Source organism: Periplaneta americana, chromosome 10, assembly GCF_040183065.1.
Source record: "Periplaneta americana isolate PAMFEO1 chromosome 10, P.americana_PAMFEO1_priV1, whole genome shotgun sequence".
Taxonomy (NCBI): Eukaryota; Metazoa; Arthropoda; class Insecta; order Blattodea; family Blattidae; genus Periplaneta; species Periplaneta americana.
Genome location: NC_091126.1, coordinates 148791633 through 148809711, shown reverse-complemented (window position 1 = coordinate 148809711; position 18079 = coordinate 148791633). Strand labels below are relative to the sequence as shown.

General features: G+C 34.9%; 1 protein-coding gene across 7 annotated transcripts in view; it reads left to right on the top strand.

The window, feature by feature from the left end:
• LOC138708093 (protein unc-80 homolog) overlaps positions 1 to 18079 on the top strand; it is a 240615-nt gene that overhangs the window by 84916 nt on the left and 137620 nt on the right. For all 7 annotated transcript variants that reach the window (XM_069838258.1, XM_069838261.1, XM_069838260.1 and 4 more), the window contains 3 exons: positions 3407 to 3601; positions 6265 to 6437; positions 13606 to 13793. In XM_069838258.1, coding sequence (XP_069694359.1) covers positions 3407 to 3601; positions 6265 to 6437; positions 13606 to 13793 — 556 coding nt within the window. The remainder of the gene's footprint in view (positions 1 to 3406; positions 3602 to 6264; positions 6438 to 13605; positions 13794 to 18079) is intronic.

Below are 18079 nucleotides of genomic sequence, written 5' to 3'. Positions count from 1 at the left end.
GCAAGGTAGCAATTAATATTGAATTTATTTAAAATATTAGTAGTAAGTGGATACCAAGAAGGCCATGTTAATTGCTACTTTGCGCTTTATTTTACTTTAAACCTCATTACCCAATTTTGAATTACACCACTTTTGTTCTGAATGGTTCATATTATTCCCATCACTTGATTGCACATAATAAGTTATAATAAATATGCGATTTGTTTTTTCACCTTGGGTTCTTGTCTTGATGTTTTTTTTGCACTAAAATAGAATTTGTGATGAAATTGACTTGTTCTGCTTTACTCTTGAAAGAATAAAACGGTGAATGGAATCATGCCATGTCTTGTACATTTAATTTTGTAGCTTGGCAATGTCCATTGTTATGTTTATGCCCGAGTCTTGGCGGGCGACCATAACTTAGACATCTTTGAGATTTTTCTTTATTTTATTTCCATTCTGATGGATTTAGAGTCTTTTTCCTCGCATATTTTGAAGACAATGTTACACATATAAGCACACAATCGCAATCACACAAAGCAGAGTAAGAAGCATTCGCCATGATACATCACGTGATCACGTGACTATATGGAGCATTCCTACTGGGTCAGTGGAAATAAAAACAGCATGGAAATACGTCGTATTGGAAATAACATCAATATTCTGTTGCTTTCCAAACCGAAATTAACGTCGTTTTGGAAATAATTTCTGTTTATTATGTTCAAGGAAGACTCTCTCAATGTATTGCTATGCTAAACTCAAAACATTAAAAAATTGGATATACGTCACTTTGCGAATACACCCTTCAATTGTGTCCAGTACCCCATCTTCCTGTAATTGAAGATGTACAAATATATCTAGGTAATTGACAGCAGGAACAGATTCCTTTGCAAAAAAGAATGGGCAATAGAGTTTCTCACAGGTCACTCCGTACCACACATCCACTTTAGGGCTGGCTGGCTGTTGTACCAATTAACAGTGTCTCGATGTGAAGGGGCATGCTGACAGTTGTTCTGATGTCTAAGAGCTCCCAGGGTCTGTGTAACACTCGAAAATTTCGCATACCATACAAGATACTGAGCATGCTGTTGTGGCATGATCACCATCTTCTCTGTTATGCATGCTAATGCTGCCACGCCACATGGCTGAAGTCTGAAACGTCACTCATTCCAAACTTACATCCTTTCTGCTCATATTACAAGAAACTGATCAGAGATATGTACATTAACCACATGTATATGAAGTTTTACTTTTCTGATGTATTTTTTATTTTTTTTGTTGTCCTCTTGTACCTATCGGTGTCGAGGTTTGCAAAGAGCTTACTAGTTCTTTCTATCCAGAGCTCGAGTCTTTGCTTCTCTCCACACAACTCCCCTCTCCTTGAGCATCTCTCATATGTTGTCTGTCTACTTGGATCACAGTTTTCCTTTTGGTCTTTGACCCTCACATCATACTTCCACATTCTGCTTGGGTACTGTGTTTTGGGCATCTGTGCAACATTTCCAGACCATTGTACTTACTCTATTACCTACCCATTATTTTGTTATTTAAATATACTAACATATATGTTAGGAGAAAATCCACAAATAATTAGGGAAAACACGGAAATTCTACTAGAACCAAGTAAAGCGATAGGTTTGGAAGTAAATCCCGAAAAGACTAAGTATATGATTATGTCTCGTGACCAGAATATTGTACGGGAAATATAAAAATTGGAGATTTGTCCTTTGAAGAGGTGGAAAAATTCAAATATCTTGGAGCAACAGTAACAAATATAAATGACACACGGGAGGAAATTAAACGCAGAATAAATAGGGGAAATGCCTGTTATTATTCAGTTGAGAAGCTTTTGTCATCTAGTCTGCTGTCAAAAAATCTGAAAGTTAGAATTTATAAAACAGTTATATTACCGGTTGTTCTGTATGGTTGTGAAACTTGGACTCTCACTTTGAGAGAAGAACAGAGATTAAGGGTTGTTTGAAAATAAGGTTCTTAGGAAAATATTTGGGGCTAAGAGGGATGAAGTTACAGGAGAATGGAGAAAGTTATACAGCACGGAACTGCATGTATTGTATTTTTCATCTGACATAATTAGGAACATTAAATCCAGACGTTTGAGATGGGCAGGGCGTGTAACACGTATGGGTGAATCCAGAAATGCATATTATAGTGTGTTAGTTGGAAGGCCGGAGGAAATAAGATCTTTGGGGAGACCGAGACATAGATGGGAGGATAATATTAAAATGGATTTGAGGGAAGTGGGATATGATGGTAGGGACTGGATTAATCTTGCTCAGGATAGGGACCGATGGCGGGCTTATGTGAGGGCGGCAGTGAACCTCTGGGTTCCTTGAAAGCCATAAGTAAGTAATCATATGTTTGGAAGATGAAACAGCAATGAATATATATAGTAAGACTAATTTTTTCGACGAGTACTGGTATGAAATTCAAATGTGTCTTTTAGATATCGTTCATAATTAGGTGCCAACTTTTCATTTTAAGCACGGATACAGGAAGGGATGCATGAGTTATCGAGTGACATGTATTTGTACTCGTGTGATACTCAGCTACGATATTACACTTAGCATTAAGTCTAATTTTTTTATTTCTACTCATGTTTGTTATCACTCTCAAAACTAACACAATAATTATTAAACTCAATCCAAGGCCGCCATTGTGCACTTTCAACACAAAGGGGTCACAGTTTTAGTCACCAGCAAACACAGCATTGAGAATGACTAGACTGGATGACCTCAGGTACAAAGGAAGTGAAAATTATCGCGAAAGTAATTATGTTTATGGTTCAACTGATTGTCACAGTTTCACTCCCAAGTAATGATACAACAGAATCTTTAAGGACGTTGTTGATGCTATCAAAAACATTTCACTGGGGCAACAGGACTTGATGATCACAGTATCCAAACAAGTACCCTGGAGTCGATGCCTATGAAAATGATGTAGTTGATTAAACGGAATAATACATCTGACATGATATTTGGTGTTCAGACTTTTGTTTGATGATCCTTTTTAACGAAAAAAGCAACTAACTTACGTAAGATGTTAAGATAATAAGGTAGCAAATTTATATGAAATGGTAATGGCAGTGGAGACAATGTTTAATGAAAATCTCCCACACGGTCATTTTGCCATCACAAATCTTGTTGAGAGTTGAATCTTTGTTTCTTTAGCTTGAAACTTTCATTTGTCTCTCTGATAAATACAAGGCCCAACACAATTTACTGTAATGTAGTGTACCCATAAGTTAATCTAATCACTATGGAAACTTGTAAAGTAACAAAAGCATAAAAGATACGAGATAGAATATTTTTTGTTTCTTATTAAAGTCGAAATAGGTAGAATTAACCAAAATATGTAATTGGAAGTGTAGTGAGTTCGTAAAAAAGTCGGATTCCATTAATAATTTCAGGTCTTCTACAGACAAAGACTCATTGAGCAGTAACAAGCAGCAAGAGGGCACCAAAACACCAGTAAACAATCATGGAACAGGTGTGGTGGACTTATGTGCAGCCACTTTCCTAGATGTGGCAGTTTTGCGCTGTCTTTTCATTTCTCAGTGGCAAGAAGAGGGTGTCTACTGGGCACTTCAATTTTATTACCATAGGTAAATTTTATGGATATTTTTTCAAGGGCATAAGATAAGGTGGAAAGAGGAAATAGTGTTGGAAAATATATTTTATCAGTTTAATTACAGAACCAATTTTTTTTATCCGCTTTCATATTAGAGCTAGCATTTTTCTTTATACTATAATTCCATTTATGTTCTTTTATACATATTTCCTGCATATATTTTTTCCTACTCATATCAATATTGTACATATGAGTGACTTAAAGGTCGTTCTTCATTTTCTTCTTTTGTGAAAGTATTGTGGTATTAATTTCGATTTATTTTAAGATTTTGAAGAAATACATTATTTTTCAACATTAATGTGATTTTACGTGCAATAGATCGACTATTGATCAGATTTTTGTATTCGACAGATAGAAAAAATGGGAGTATAAGGGCAGAGTACATCAGTTATTCATAGATTTAAAAAAGGCATATGACTCGGTTAAGAGAGAAGTTTTTTATAATATTATTACTGCATTTGGTATTCCCAAGAAGCTACAGTAGTTCGATTAATTAAAATGTATATCAGTGAAACATACAGCAGAGTCTGAATAGGGCAGATTCTGTCTGACGCTTTTCAAATTCTCTCCGGGCTAAAGCAAGGAGATGTACTATCACCTTAATTTTGTAACTTTGTTCTAGAATATGCCATTAAGAAATTCCAGGAAAACAGAGAGGGTTTGTCTGCTTCCAAATTATTTTATTTTGTGTCATTTATAACAATTTTTATATTCTTATTTATATTATCGTGACATATATTTTATTTCTGCTTGTTATGGTTTTTCTGAAAGTAATTTTGTTAGAAATAATTCGAACCTTTTTTTTTTTTTTTTTTCGAGATACTCATTATAGTATATGTGGTGTTCGAATATTTGAATTTCAACAGAAAACTAAAATTTGATTTATTAGCTTTAGATTTTTATTTATTTATTTTTAATAAATTTGACTTTTTTTAAAGACAAATGTTTTTTAGATGCTCAATGTTGTATATATGGTCTTCTAATATTTAAATTTCAATGATTAATTGAAATGATTTCCGATTTATGTTATAGTCATTGCTTGTAAATGTGTTTTCCACCATGTCAAAATTATGCAGCATTGAGGAATTTGTCTTGAAATGGAAAGGAGACAAATTTAAATTTACTATGTATATTACCTCGTAGTGTCACCAGTAACACATCTGAAGTTAATTAGTTTTGGTGTATTTTTTCAGCAAAATTGAACAGGACTTCTGAATCATTCTGTATTTTTAAAAGTAGAATGACTAACATTTTTACATATATTTGTAAGTCTATAGTCAATAACACAGAAATTGTTTATATTTCCTATGGTTAATAAAGATCGGTATATCATTTTGATAGGGGTAATTGTATTACCTCCGTTGGTAGCAGTAAGTTGTGAAGATACTTGGTAGCAGGAGGATTAATACAGTGAAATTTCCCATAACGGACACTTCCAAGTAACGGACATCTATTTATAATGGACATCTTGAAAAGTCTCTGCAGAAATACACACATTCTTATGGAACAAAATATTCCCAATAATGGACATTCTTAATAACAGATGTGGACAGTCTCATAAAGCAATTTTTGGTATGATTACCTTCTGAATAGCGGAGAGATACATATTGAAACTAAAATGTATAAAGATTGCAAAAAATTTGAGAAATATTGTGAATTTCTTTCATTGCAAAATATAATGTACCAGTGCCTACAATACAATTTATGTTGTTATTTGTTAAAATATACGACGATTACAAAAAAAAAAATTGTAGATTTCTTTTAATGCAAAATGTAATGAACAGTACATTTTATGTTATATTATGTTAAAATGTACAGAGATTGCAACAAAAATGTAAGTTTCTTTTAATGCATATTATAATGTGCAGTACAGTTTGTTATATATTCAGAACAGTATTCTATTTTTCAAAACTTTGTACAGTAACATATTGGATTGATTGGATTGTGTGAGGATATAAATTCATATACAGTATGTAAAATAAGTGTAGTGTTGAATATAAAAAATAGTAATGATTTTTATAATATTTTCTAAACAGTGGACACTTCTTAATAACGGATATGTATTTTTGCCCTGGCTGTGTCCGTTATTAGGAAGTTTCACTGTACTTATATTTATGCCACTACGTGATAGTTACAGTACATGATATTAATGTTACATTTTTGTAGAGAGAAGTGAAATGTGTGAAATTAGCATTCTTAGTTTCTTTCTCTGTTTTCTCGGAACATTGATGGACATGGTACACTCAGATACTCAGGCGATGAATTGACAGTCGCTTGACAAACTTGTGAAAAAATGTCAAGAAATAGATTTTCTTCAACTTGTCACTTGTCTCTGAATTACCTATCATCTTGTCATTAGTCAAACCGTTCAAGAAGCCTGTAGATTAGTCAAAAAGATCATCAGACAAGATCAATAGAAGATAAGAGTCTTTAATTATTTATAACAAATAAATTATTTTTGCATAGTATTCTATGATAACTTATTAAATCAAACTGTGTATGCAGTGATTGCAGTAATGATACTACTACTGTTACTACCATTATTAGTACTAGTGTGCTACATAATAGTAACAATAGAAATAATAAAATCCTATAATACACACTTATTGAAAATGTAATTATTTTCCTGTTTTTTAGGTTGCGCGAGATTAATGAGGATGCGTCCACCCAACAGCAGCCAAGAAAACGTAGTAATTCGTTGCCTATTCCAAAAATTGAGGTCTCTTTGTATCAGAGTCCAGAACTGAAGAAGAGAGAATCTAAAGACTTTATGGAAGTGCCTGAAGTAAAGGACGTGTCTTACTTGACTGGTGAGAGCCTATATCATTGTGCAGATTATTTCAAATTAAAATCCGTTGGTATGTCTCTATTCTTCCTTTAATTGTATCTTCCTTAAATTATAAGTAATTTATAGAAATTCATTGCATATTACACTTAGGAACTTCTGTTTCCACAGTAACAATGCTTGGAAGAAATTGTATTAAACCACAATCCTCTTCTAATTAGATGTAAGCATTAACTTCTGATTCTCTTTACTGCCTCATTATATGAACTGTAAATTCATATATTGTCCCGCACTGTGGCATCATGGTCTAAGGCATCCTGCCTAGGATTAGCGTTACGGAATGCGTGCTGATTCGAGCCCTCATGGGGGAAGAAATTTTCTCATGAAATTTCGGCCAGTGTATGGGACCGGTGCCTACCCAGCATCGTGATGCACTTGGGGAGCTATGATAGATAGCGAAATCCGGTTGCAAAAGCCAGCTATAACGGCTGGGAGGATCATTGTGGTAACCACATGATACCTCCATTCTGGTTGGATGATCGTCCACCTCTGCTTCGGTATGTGGACGTGAGGCCAGCAGCCGGCTGGTTAGTCTAGGCCCTTCACAGGCTGTAGCACGGGTTATTATTATTATTATTATTATTATTATTATTATTATTATTATTATAAATTCATGTATTGACACTACAATAAAATTTATTTCGAAATTTTCCAGGAAAAACACGCTTTCCATATTCTTGATAGAAGAGGTTTCAGGCATCTTGTCTTTTTCTGTCTGTCAGTCTGTGTACGACGATTCCTTTTTAGTTGACGATTTTGCTTCTATTCAGTATGTGTAAGTCAAGGCAACCGAGAATATTGCATATGAAATATAATTATTTCTAACTGAAAATTAATAGATCATACGTAGGAAATGGCTTTCTAGTTCCGTACCTGTTTTGTTTGCTACTTTTAGATGTATGCTATTCAGATATCTCTACTTTTCTTGTACACAGGATCCCTCTATTAAAATTCTATATGACCTAAAATGCCTAAATTAACCATAAACTCCTATAAATGCAATCAAAGGATTAAACCTTTGGCAAAGATCCGTGAAAACACAAACTTGTATTTTAAGAGTATAAACTCTATTTGTTGTTTTGCATTTTCTCTGTTTCGGCTTCAGTTCACCTCTTCAGCTAGAGAAGTGTGATGACAAAAATTCTGTCAATCACTACTCTAGGACAGAGTGGAGAAGGAAAGATCTCTAACGAGAAATTCCAAATTGTAGAGTTTGATACACCTCCACAAATGCTATTTTGACTTACGTCTTTTGACTTTGCTTTGCAAATATTTTGTTTATATTTAAAATAAAAATATCAGTACTAAAAATGAAAAATGCCAAAGAAACTACAAAATGCTATTAAAAATTCTCATGCAGACAAACATTGGTCTGACAAATTCCTTCCATATTAGTCATAGAAGGGGACGGAAGAAGATTTTACCTAATTTCCTGGAACCGAAGTTCACTTGGAAAAATCCATCTATCATAAAACATCATATCTAGGTTGATAATGTAGGATTACACGAGGGATTCTCATCCTAGACATAAACTTCGCATGCTGATGCCAGTTATCTTGATAGTGACATATGTCTGCTAGTACAGAGTTCATTTCAAGTTCCTTTAAGATGTTTAATTTCTTTTATGGTCCCACTTAGTATAGCCAGCTGTTCGGCGCTAATAACTAATACAAAAAAGTACTGAATTTTTTTTACTTGGTTATTTAACAATGCTGCAACAACTGCTAAGTTATTTAGCATCAATGGGATTGGTGATAGCGAAATGGTATTTGGCATGATGAGGCCAAAGCTTCAACATAGATTACCTGATATGTGCCTTACTGTTGGGAAAAACTTCGAAAAAAAACACAACTAGGTAATGAGCCCAAGTGGAAATCGAACCCATGCCCGAGCACAACTGCAGATCGGCAGGCAAGTGTCTCAGCCAACTGAGGTATGCTGGTGGCTACTGAAATGTTAAGAAATGTGTCAAATATATAAGAAAGTGTCACCTTAATGGTACGAGTACAGACTTTCTTCACATGACATCCAGCTTGAGTGATATAATTATTATGGCTCCATTTCTAAGGAAATCTTTAACTTTCAAACAATATTATTTCCCAGTAAAAATCTGGCTAGATGAGAAACTGTTTCCATTGGATTGTACATAGCATTAATGTATGTGATGCAGTGAAAAAGTGACGGCATTTATTTAATAAAAATTAAATGACAACTCTATATTTTTCATTGCTGCTCCTTCATTGAAGTTCCATTCTGCAGCGACACTACAATCTTAGAATTCCCCCCCCCCCCACTTTTATAATCATCCCTGGAAACTGATTTTTTTGCACCTTTTCAAGTACTCACTGATTTGTGTCTGTTTCATTAATATTCTCAAATCTGCGTCCTTTGAGCACTTTTTTAATCGCAGGAAAAAAAACTCTCATGGTGTGAAGTTAGGTGATTGTGGGTGGTTAGGGACAGTTATTTTGCTTATGTTCGGGGAGATTCAAGCAGACAAATCTGTGTGGGTTTGGGCGTTGTTGCGATGCAGTAGAAAATCGTGTACCTGCAACAAGTGTGGTCTATTTTGCCTAATATTCGCCCATAAGCGACTTCGAACATATTTGTAATAATCTCGATTAACTGTCTCTTCTCTTACGGATTAAAGATGAACAGTTCCCTTCCAATTATAGGTAACAATGATTATGCTCTTCACATCATTTCTGATTTGGCATACTCTTTTGGTTTTTCATGGTACGGACTTTGGATTGCTGCTTGCCACGAGGTCTAATTTGTAAATCACTTTTTCAGAAAGAATAATTTTGGTGACTGATTTTGAGGTCACGGAAAACAATGATACAGTTTCGTTCTGTTGAAAACAATGACCTTAGAGAAGAGAAAGAACTTTTTTGTGCTGCATGTAACATTCAAAATGTCGGAATGTTTCTGGGATGTTGAATCAGAGATCTTGATCGGCTATTTGCAATCTGGAATTCGTAAAACTTATAAGGTGAAAGTATGCGTCACCTTCATGGCAATAATTTTTCATTCTTACCTGTATGTACAGTTACCCTTAAAAAGAATGAGATGATTCTTGGTCGTCGGAAGTTAAAGTTCTACAGCGCGGTTCACTCGATATCACGTAACGATACGTAACATGACAAATAGTAAAGAATTGTTACAAGGACCACAACAAGGACAAGGACCAGAATAAGGATCACGAAGAATACTACCATTTAAGGCCAGGATTTCACAACATAGCTCGAGTCACAAAATATCATTGCTTCACTGTACCGAATGGCAAATGCCAGCTAAGGGATCTACATTCTGGACTGCTGCTGTCACTGTCTTGTCTCTGTAGCTCATATAGTAGCGTGTCGGTTCCAATGTATAACCGAAACGTCTCGTGTTCGATCCCGGGTAAAACTTTTTTTTTTATTGAGGTGTAATTAATTTTTTCAGAGATCCTCGACTGTCTAATTTGTAGAAAAATATGTAATAATTTATGCCCAATTTCTGGGTCTTACAAGTGGGCTGAACCTCGTCAAAATAAATAAATCTTACTTGGATGTTAAAAGTATTCTTCCTCAAACAAAAATCATAAGAAACAAAAAGAGACCTGTTAACTTAAAATCTTGTCCACATGACATCAGCTTCTATTACAGCTCTAAGTCGATCCAGCATGGATGTCACGAGATTGTGGAATAAGTTCTGAACCTCGGCGAGATCTTCCCAGGTGTCAACAACTTGATCCCACAATTCGTCTCGATTTCGAGGGCGTCGGTGGGCATAGGTGGCTATTCTTCTCTTTTTCAATTCCGCCCATAAATGTTCGATGACATTCAAATCAAATGACTTCGGAGACCAATTAATGATTTCGATCTCGGGTCTCCTTTGAAACCATCTTTGAATGCTTGCAGCATAGTGCATGAGATGATTATCCTGCTGGAACAGCAATGTTCCTTCGGGAAAATGTTCTCGGGCGGAGGGAAGGAATATATTTTCCAGAATATGCTTGTAAGTTCCCGCATTAAACCGGCCATCGATGCGTTCTATAACGCCAGGTCCATCGTAAGACATCCACCCCCAACACGATATGCTAAAGCGCCCCGATCTTTCACGTCGGTGCACATAGCGCTGGTCATGTCGGAGACCATCCTCACGATAGACACGGACAGGACCTTCGTAATCACTCGAGATGGTTGTTTCGTCAGAGAAAATTACATTTCTCCAATCGAAATCCACTCGATTGGTAGCGATTGGCAAGACGGTCGACAGCTTGTGCTTCCCCCAATATTTCCATTTGCGCAGCCCTCCGGCTCCTAATACCGCGGTTCCTCAACCTGCTGATCACAGTCTATGAAGAGCCGGGAATGTTAGATGCTGCGCTTATTTCGTTAGCAGTCAGAAAGGGGTCCTGTCGAACTGTCTCGAATAACAGAGCATCCTCTTCCAATGAAGAAATCCGCGGACGCCCAGGAATAGGGCGATTTTTGACCTCTCCTAAATTTTGGTAACGATGAACCCACCTCGCGGCTGTACTTCCAGGAACACCGACCAAACGGCCAGCAGATCTAGCCCCATATCCAGCCTCAACTAGAACTATAACTCGCTGTCTCATGCCACGTCGGTTCGCCATTACGATGAGAAATGAGGGATGACAATAATACTTTAGTGTAGACAATGACTATTTTTTGTGATATAGAATTATTGAAATAAGAGGCATCTTGCATAGTAAGAGTTAATAAATCAACCCTAAATTAAATATCTAAATAACAGGATATAACAGGAAGTCCAATTGTTGCGAAACTGATCAAATTAAATCTAATTACATTAAGTAAACAAACCCCAAGGTATGACACCACATTGATACAGCTAAATTGTAGGTTATTAACATAAGCATTGAATAGGTCCGTGGTTGTGCGTTGGACGGCAAAACCAAACATCGAAAGTTCGAATAATGCCGAGGAATGTAACTTCTTGCTTTTTATAATGTAAATCAGACTTATAACTACAATCATTCGTATTTCTTACATTATTTATTAATATTTATAGCCAACACTGAATTTGTAAAGAAAATACTTTAGAAATCTCATATGGAATTTGTGATCTGTAGTGACATAAACATAGATTATCTCTCGGAACTTTTCCGTAAAAGTAAATTAAATTCACTCCTTGAAACTGGAAACCTTAGTCGTAGAGTCATTTTCCCACAGCATACAAACTGAAGTAGCACAGCCATTGATAAATGTTTTCTACACAGAATTAGACTGAATTCCTATTCGACAGAACCTATAATCAATGGCTTGTCTGAATATGTTAAACAAATCCTAAGTGTTTCCAATGTCACTGAACAATTTCAAAATATTAATTTAAAAACTAAGAAAGGATCGTAAATGCTGGATCTAGTGATTATTTACATTTATGTCTAAAAAATGAATCTTGGAAAAACATATATGATACTGGTACTATGATATTAAGAGTAAATGTATTGAATTTTTCACTTAATTTCATAATCACTTCAGTGGATGTTCTCCACTCAATGTTGTGAAAAAATTCAAAAGTTAAAACATGTAGATAACGCAGGGACTTCAAAATCTCATATATTAAAAAGAAGAATCTATATGTAATGAGTTGCAATGTAATGATCCTCTTAAATATTGCAAGAAGTACAGTATAATTTATCAAAATTTGTGAAAGAGGGAAATAGAATATATTAGAATAGAAAAGTACAAAATTCAGATAATGCAATTAAACCTATTCGGAATATTATTAAATTTAAACTTGTAGATATCCTAAGAAAGAAAATATTTTTTCATTAAGACCAATGATTATAAAGTAGACGCTCCCAAATCTATTGCAAATTCTCTTAACGTATTATAGTATATAGTACAGAAATATTATTGACAACTTAAACATTCAAGATTTTGCAAAAGATACTGCAATTGGTTACTTAACAGATGCATTTAATAAATAGTATTAATACATGTAATTAGTCAATAACTGCAACAGTGCTGTTTCATTCAATCATAACATGAATAAAATTGAATGCACATTAAATGAAACACTATTGCAAACACGTAGATAAAATAGTTAAAATTAACTGAAGAGGTGAGAATGAAATAATCCAAAGCACAGTTTTAACAAAAATTGTTTTGTGCGAGTGCATTTCTTACACATTACACATATGGGAAAGCTATTAATAAAATATTGTAATAATTACTCAAGAAATGACATAGCCTAAAGACTCTAAATCTTTGTAAAAGTTTGTCTGTTATTATATATATTTTTTAATTTCATTTTAATTGCTAGTTTTTAATATATATGCATTTACTTGTATATGTGTGTGTGTATAAATGCATTCATTAGATTAAAGTTTATATTATTATAACTTGTAATTTTGTATTGTTTGCGATCATTAACACTTAATCTCAGGACTTTGTAAAACTCTATTTCAACGTTACTTAGCTATTTCAACGTTATTTAGACAAAAAAAATCGTTGTGTAGACTAAGAATCGAACTCGCACTCTTCTACACAACACGCAGAAGTCTTACCGTCTGAGCTATTGAAACGACATGAAAGCTTTCCTTTCTGTGCGGAGCGTCGATCTAGTCATGAAGGTCCATTGTCGATTTAACTACACGATTTATGTATATATTTTTGTTTTATTTACGTTATATTATCATATTTTTTTGCAGTTTTTGAAGTGAATTTCGGAACGATGCTAGTAACAAACCAAATAGCCTGCATTTAAGTAACTCAGTATTCGTTATCTTGTGTATCAGTGCTCTGGTCTCCGATCATGCGCAGTGTCTTACATCTGAGACTTAGGAATATTCAATCGTCTCATCCTTTTTCAGGGAAACTGTACTTGCAGTGGTTTTTTTGGTAAAATGCACACTGTTACTAACAATCCTGTTTGTTGATGAGAGCATAAGGTGATTTCTCATCCACTTTGCATTTGGTGCAGTTTTATTTTTTATGGTGTTGTAATACCAGGAAATGACGTGAACATTGACACAGCTTTTAACTTGTACCAATTTTTGTGATAAATTTGATGTGAATAAATTTTTTACAACAAAATAATGTGGAAATTTAAATACTTGTATGTACCAATAGATCCGCAGTGAAGTTTTTTTTTTCTTTCAGAATCTCCTTATTTTGGACGAAAACAACTGGATGATCAAAGTAGTCATACAAGACGAGCCAGCGAAAAAGTGAAAAAGCGAATGAAAATGGCTGATTTGAAAGCTTTTGTTGAAACGAAACTTCTCTCAAAATCTGAGAAAACTTTGGAGAAAATTGGCCGTGATGAACCAAAAGTGTTTTATGGACAGGTATGACCCTTTTACTTCTTAAGGTAGTAGTACATACAGTGAAACTTATTTTATACTTTTCGCACTTATGCATTTTTCACTGTTTTTTATTTAGATCCCGAAAAAAATCATATATTTTGCATGTTAATTTATGACTTTTTCGTTCATTCGGTTTTTATAGTTATACAATGGTATTTTGAACCCTGGGAGATACGAAACGTCATTTTTACTTTCTAAAAACATTTTTTTTTAATTAGGTTTGTTGTGAAAATTTAAGAACGTGAAAATACAGGATGTGTGATTGTTAAGATGCAGCCTGCTTTGAAATTGGTGGAAATTCGAAACTGCCCATGCTTGCCTTGGCATGTGCTAGCTTCAGTGAACCAGTTATGCATGAGTGAAAAAATTCATTCAAAAAGGAGATAGAACTACTGTATGTAAGTGAACTCACACCTCATGGCTTGTTACACTGAGGAAAGAAACAGAACATTTTAAGCTACAAAGATCCAGCACCAAAGATGTGACAACACTGAATACAACCAATTTCTTAACTTTCCTCCAAACTGAAAATATTTTTATGTAACTAACATAACTATTTTCTCTGAAAGTTAGAATTTATAAAACAGTTATATTACCGGTTCTTCTGTATGGTTGTGAAACTTGGACTCTCACTCTGAGAGAGGAACATAGGTTCAGGGTGTTTGAGAATAAGGTGCTTAGGAAAATATTTGGGGCTAAGCGGGATGAAGTTACAGGAGAATGGAGAAAGTTACACAACACAGAACTGCACGCATTGTATTCTTCACCTGACATAATTAGGAACATTAAATCCAGACGTTTGAGATGGGCAGGGCATGTAGCACGTATGGGCGAATCCAGAAATGCATATAGAGTGTTAGTTGGAAGACCGGAGGGAAAAAGACCTTTAGGGAGGCCGAGACGTAGATGGGAGGATAATATTAAAATGGATTTGAGGGAGGTGGGGTATGATGATAGAGACTGGATTAATCTTGCACAGGATAGGGACCGCTGGCGGGCTTATGTGAGGGTGGCAATGAACCTTCGGGTTCCTTAAAAGCCATTTGTAAGTAAGTAAGTAACTAACATATTATGGAACATGTATTAAAATTTGAGGGCATGGTTTACTCCTTATAGATTGACAAATCGAACTGAAACCCTGACCGAGTTACTATGTGAGCACTGGCTGTCTTGGGGAAGAGCAAGCGAGAAAGCACGGGGGGGAAGGGAGAGAGCACTATGCACTATGTACTTGCAGGTCCACTCACAGTTTGTCAAACCTGCTAACAAAAGCATTAAAAGGTTGATTAGTGCCTGCAATGCTAGCATAATGGAACCTTCCTAGCCGACAGTCGAGGCAAAAATGAAGAATCCGTTATTGTGGTAATACTGGAGAGTGGTTCTTCTATTGGTCACGAAGCCCACACACACCCTCTGAGATATTTACGTGGTGATTGGTGACTGAATGACGAGGAGCGAGGGAGAGAGAAGAAGGAAAGAGAGAGATTCCAGAAGTTGGCGTGTTTTACGGGGTTTCACTTGAAGTTGTCAAACTATAGGACCAAACAAAAGGCAAGAAGTCCAAAATAACAAACTTTTTTTTTTGTAATAATCACATTTGTTTAAATATGCTACTTCAGTTGTTATTAAATGTCATTTGAGTTATACGTTTCTCTCACTTATGCGTTTTTTTTTTCTTCGGACCACATAAAAAAAGGTATAAATGATGTATTGGTACTTAAATTTCATTGCATTTCCAAGGTGTTATTAAAAACACAACCTGTTTCCATTATCAAAAGTGGTACAGAAATACTGTAGAACCTCTATTATCTGTGGTAATGAAGGGGGTGGGCTGAACGGTTAATCGAAAAAATCAGATAATCCATACATAAAAGATTTTCGTAAATTTAGTGAATAATGTTTACAATCTCGTAAGCTCCTTTATGGTCTTGTATTGAACATGCTAGGTAGTGGATCAGAACTTCACTGATTTAAGTCTGGTTGTTAACAATGGATTGTTAGTTGCAAGGAAACTCTTTGTAATGGCTGTCTGTTGAAAGCTAGGAAGAGTGGACTTCTCATGTTGTAGATTTACGTACTTTATATGCTTTACCTTGATTTTTATTAAATTGCAAACAGTTGTGATTCCAATTTCGTATTCTGAGATGAGACACAGTTTCTAGTTCCCCAAACCACTTTATTTGCACTTTTTGATACTTAGTACCCTACAACATGATTTCTTTTGATACTCATGGAAGAAATTTTATACAGAAGTTATACAGTACGACAACTTGAACAGTAGACCATACTGTGTAAGGGCCAAGTCTTGTAATAATCCTCTCTCGAAAAAATAACGTGCTAATATAAGGTACAGAGCTTCATATATTTCTGTAGGGGGGGGGGGGAAGCGAGAGAAAGACAGTCTGATAATCTGACAGTCGGTTAATAGGGTGGACGGATATGGGGTTCTACTGTATATAAAAATAAAGAGAGTTCACTTGTTTTATATAGTTGGTTTTACTTAAAGTTGTATTAAGTGAATAGTCTGCTACCACCTTCTTAAAGAGTCTTTCTGTTTGGAATTAAAAACATTATAATCAACTAACACTATTACAGTTGAAAGAAGTCGATACATTTGGAATTGTTTATCCAAATACTTAGTCTTATTTGAGATAAAGAGAACAATAGAAGTGAGTGTGCTACTTCCGAGCTGATCAAACTCTCGTGTTTAAAAATATTCACGTAGAATATTGCACTACAGAATATTTTTCGGAATTAAACAGTTTTGCAACCTACTTTCTCCTTCGTTTCTGATAGTTATATATATGTGTGTGTGTGTATATATATATATATATATATATATATATATATATAAAGACTCCAGACTAAGAAAACATTATTTCTCAAGGTAAATTATGATATCTCGTGTGAATATTTTCCAATAAATTGATTTCTAATAACCTATTTGCTATGTAGTGGCAAAAAAAACTGGACCGACCTTACAGCTGATTTCAGAGCCTTGGTCACTCCAGAGCACGATAGACTGGTAACTAAGACTTTCGTGGTTCGAATCCTGCCTGGGAAGGAAACTTTTTTTTGTTCCTTATTCAAATTTATTCCCAATACTTTTCGATTGCAGCGATATTTCACTACTTAATTAACTTATTATTCTCAAAACATGAATTTTACCAGCAATCGAAAAGTATTGGGAATAAATTTGAATAAGGAACAAAAAAAAGTTTCCTTCCCAGGCAGGATTCGAACCACGAAAATCTTAGTTACTAGTGTATCATGCTCTGGAGTGAACAAGGCTCTGAAATCAGCTACAAGGGCCACTACTGTACAAATAATTGCAAATAGATTAGTAGTAAAGGCTGTACAGGCAAACATATTGGACAGACCACATCACAGATTTTCAGTCTGTTTTTGATCTCCTTTGGAAAGGTGCTTTTCTTCGTGACATGCTACCAGAACTTGTTAAGTTCATGAGACTAGTTCTTACAATACCGGTGTCTACCTCTACTGCTGAGCGATCATTTTCCTCTCTCTGTAATGATGTAGCTATCATTTATTCTCACAGAGAAGCAGCTCTGCTTTTAGATTTGGATGAAATAGCAAATGAGTTCATCACTAGAAATGAAATTCGCATGCAGACGTTTGCTATGAAAACATAATTCGCAAAAGGGCCACCTTTCTGTGGTGCAACATGCTAAGGTTTTATTAATCCTCATGAAAATAGAGTTGTTAATTAAATAATTATTGATTAAACAGACTGTGAACAGATTGTTTATGTTTACCAGTTAATAATACGTTTGTTGTAATGAAGAAGGACTTTCAACAGTTTCAACATAAATTATATTAAGCTTGAATGTAGTTTTCCTTTTCTGAGTGAACACACCCAATAAATTTTACAAGTCAGCGCCTGTGTTGGACACATTGGCTGACTGAATGTGACTCACTCACTCACTGGATGTGATAGTCTACTGGCTGGATGAGACAACAGGACTGGACTGCTTGGCTGACTAAGTGATTGACTGAATCAGCTAGACTGACTAGGTACTTGCTTGATATCAGGATTGCTGAAAACTTTTTATTTGCCCTAAAATATACGTATTTTTTTCAGCATGATAAAAATGTGTCTCCTTTAAGAAAATAGAAGAAGGAAATTCACTTTTATCGAGAAAGTAATCTAACTTTCGCTAAGAAATTAGTAATCACAGAAGAATTTTTAATGTGTAAAATAAAATGTAAACATTTTAATGGCTTATTTTTTCGTCTTTTCTGTTGTT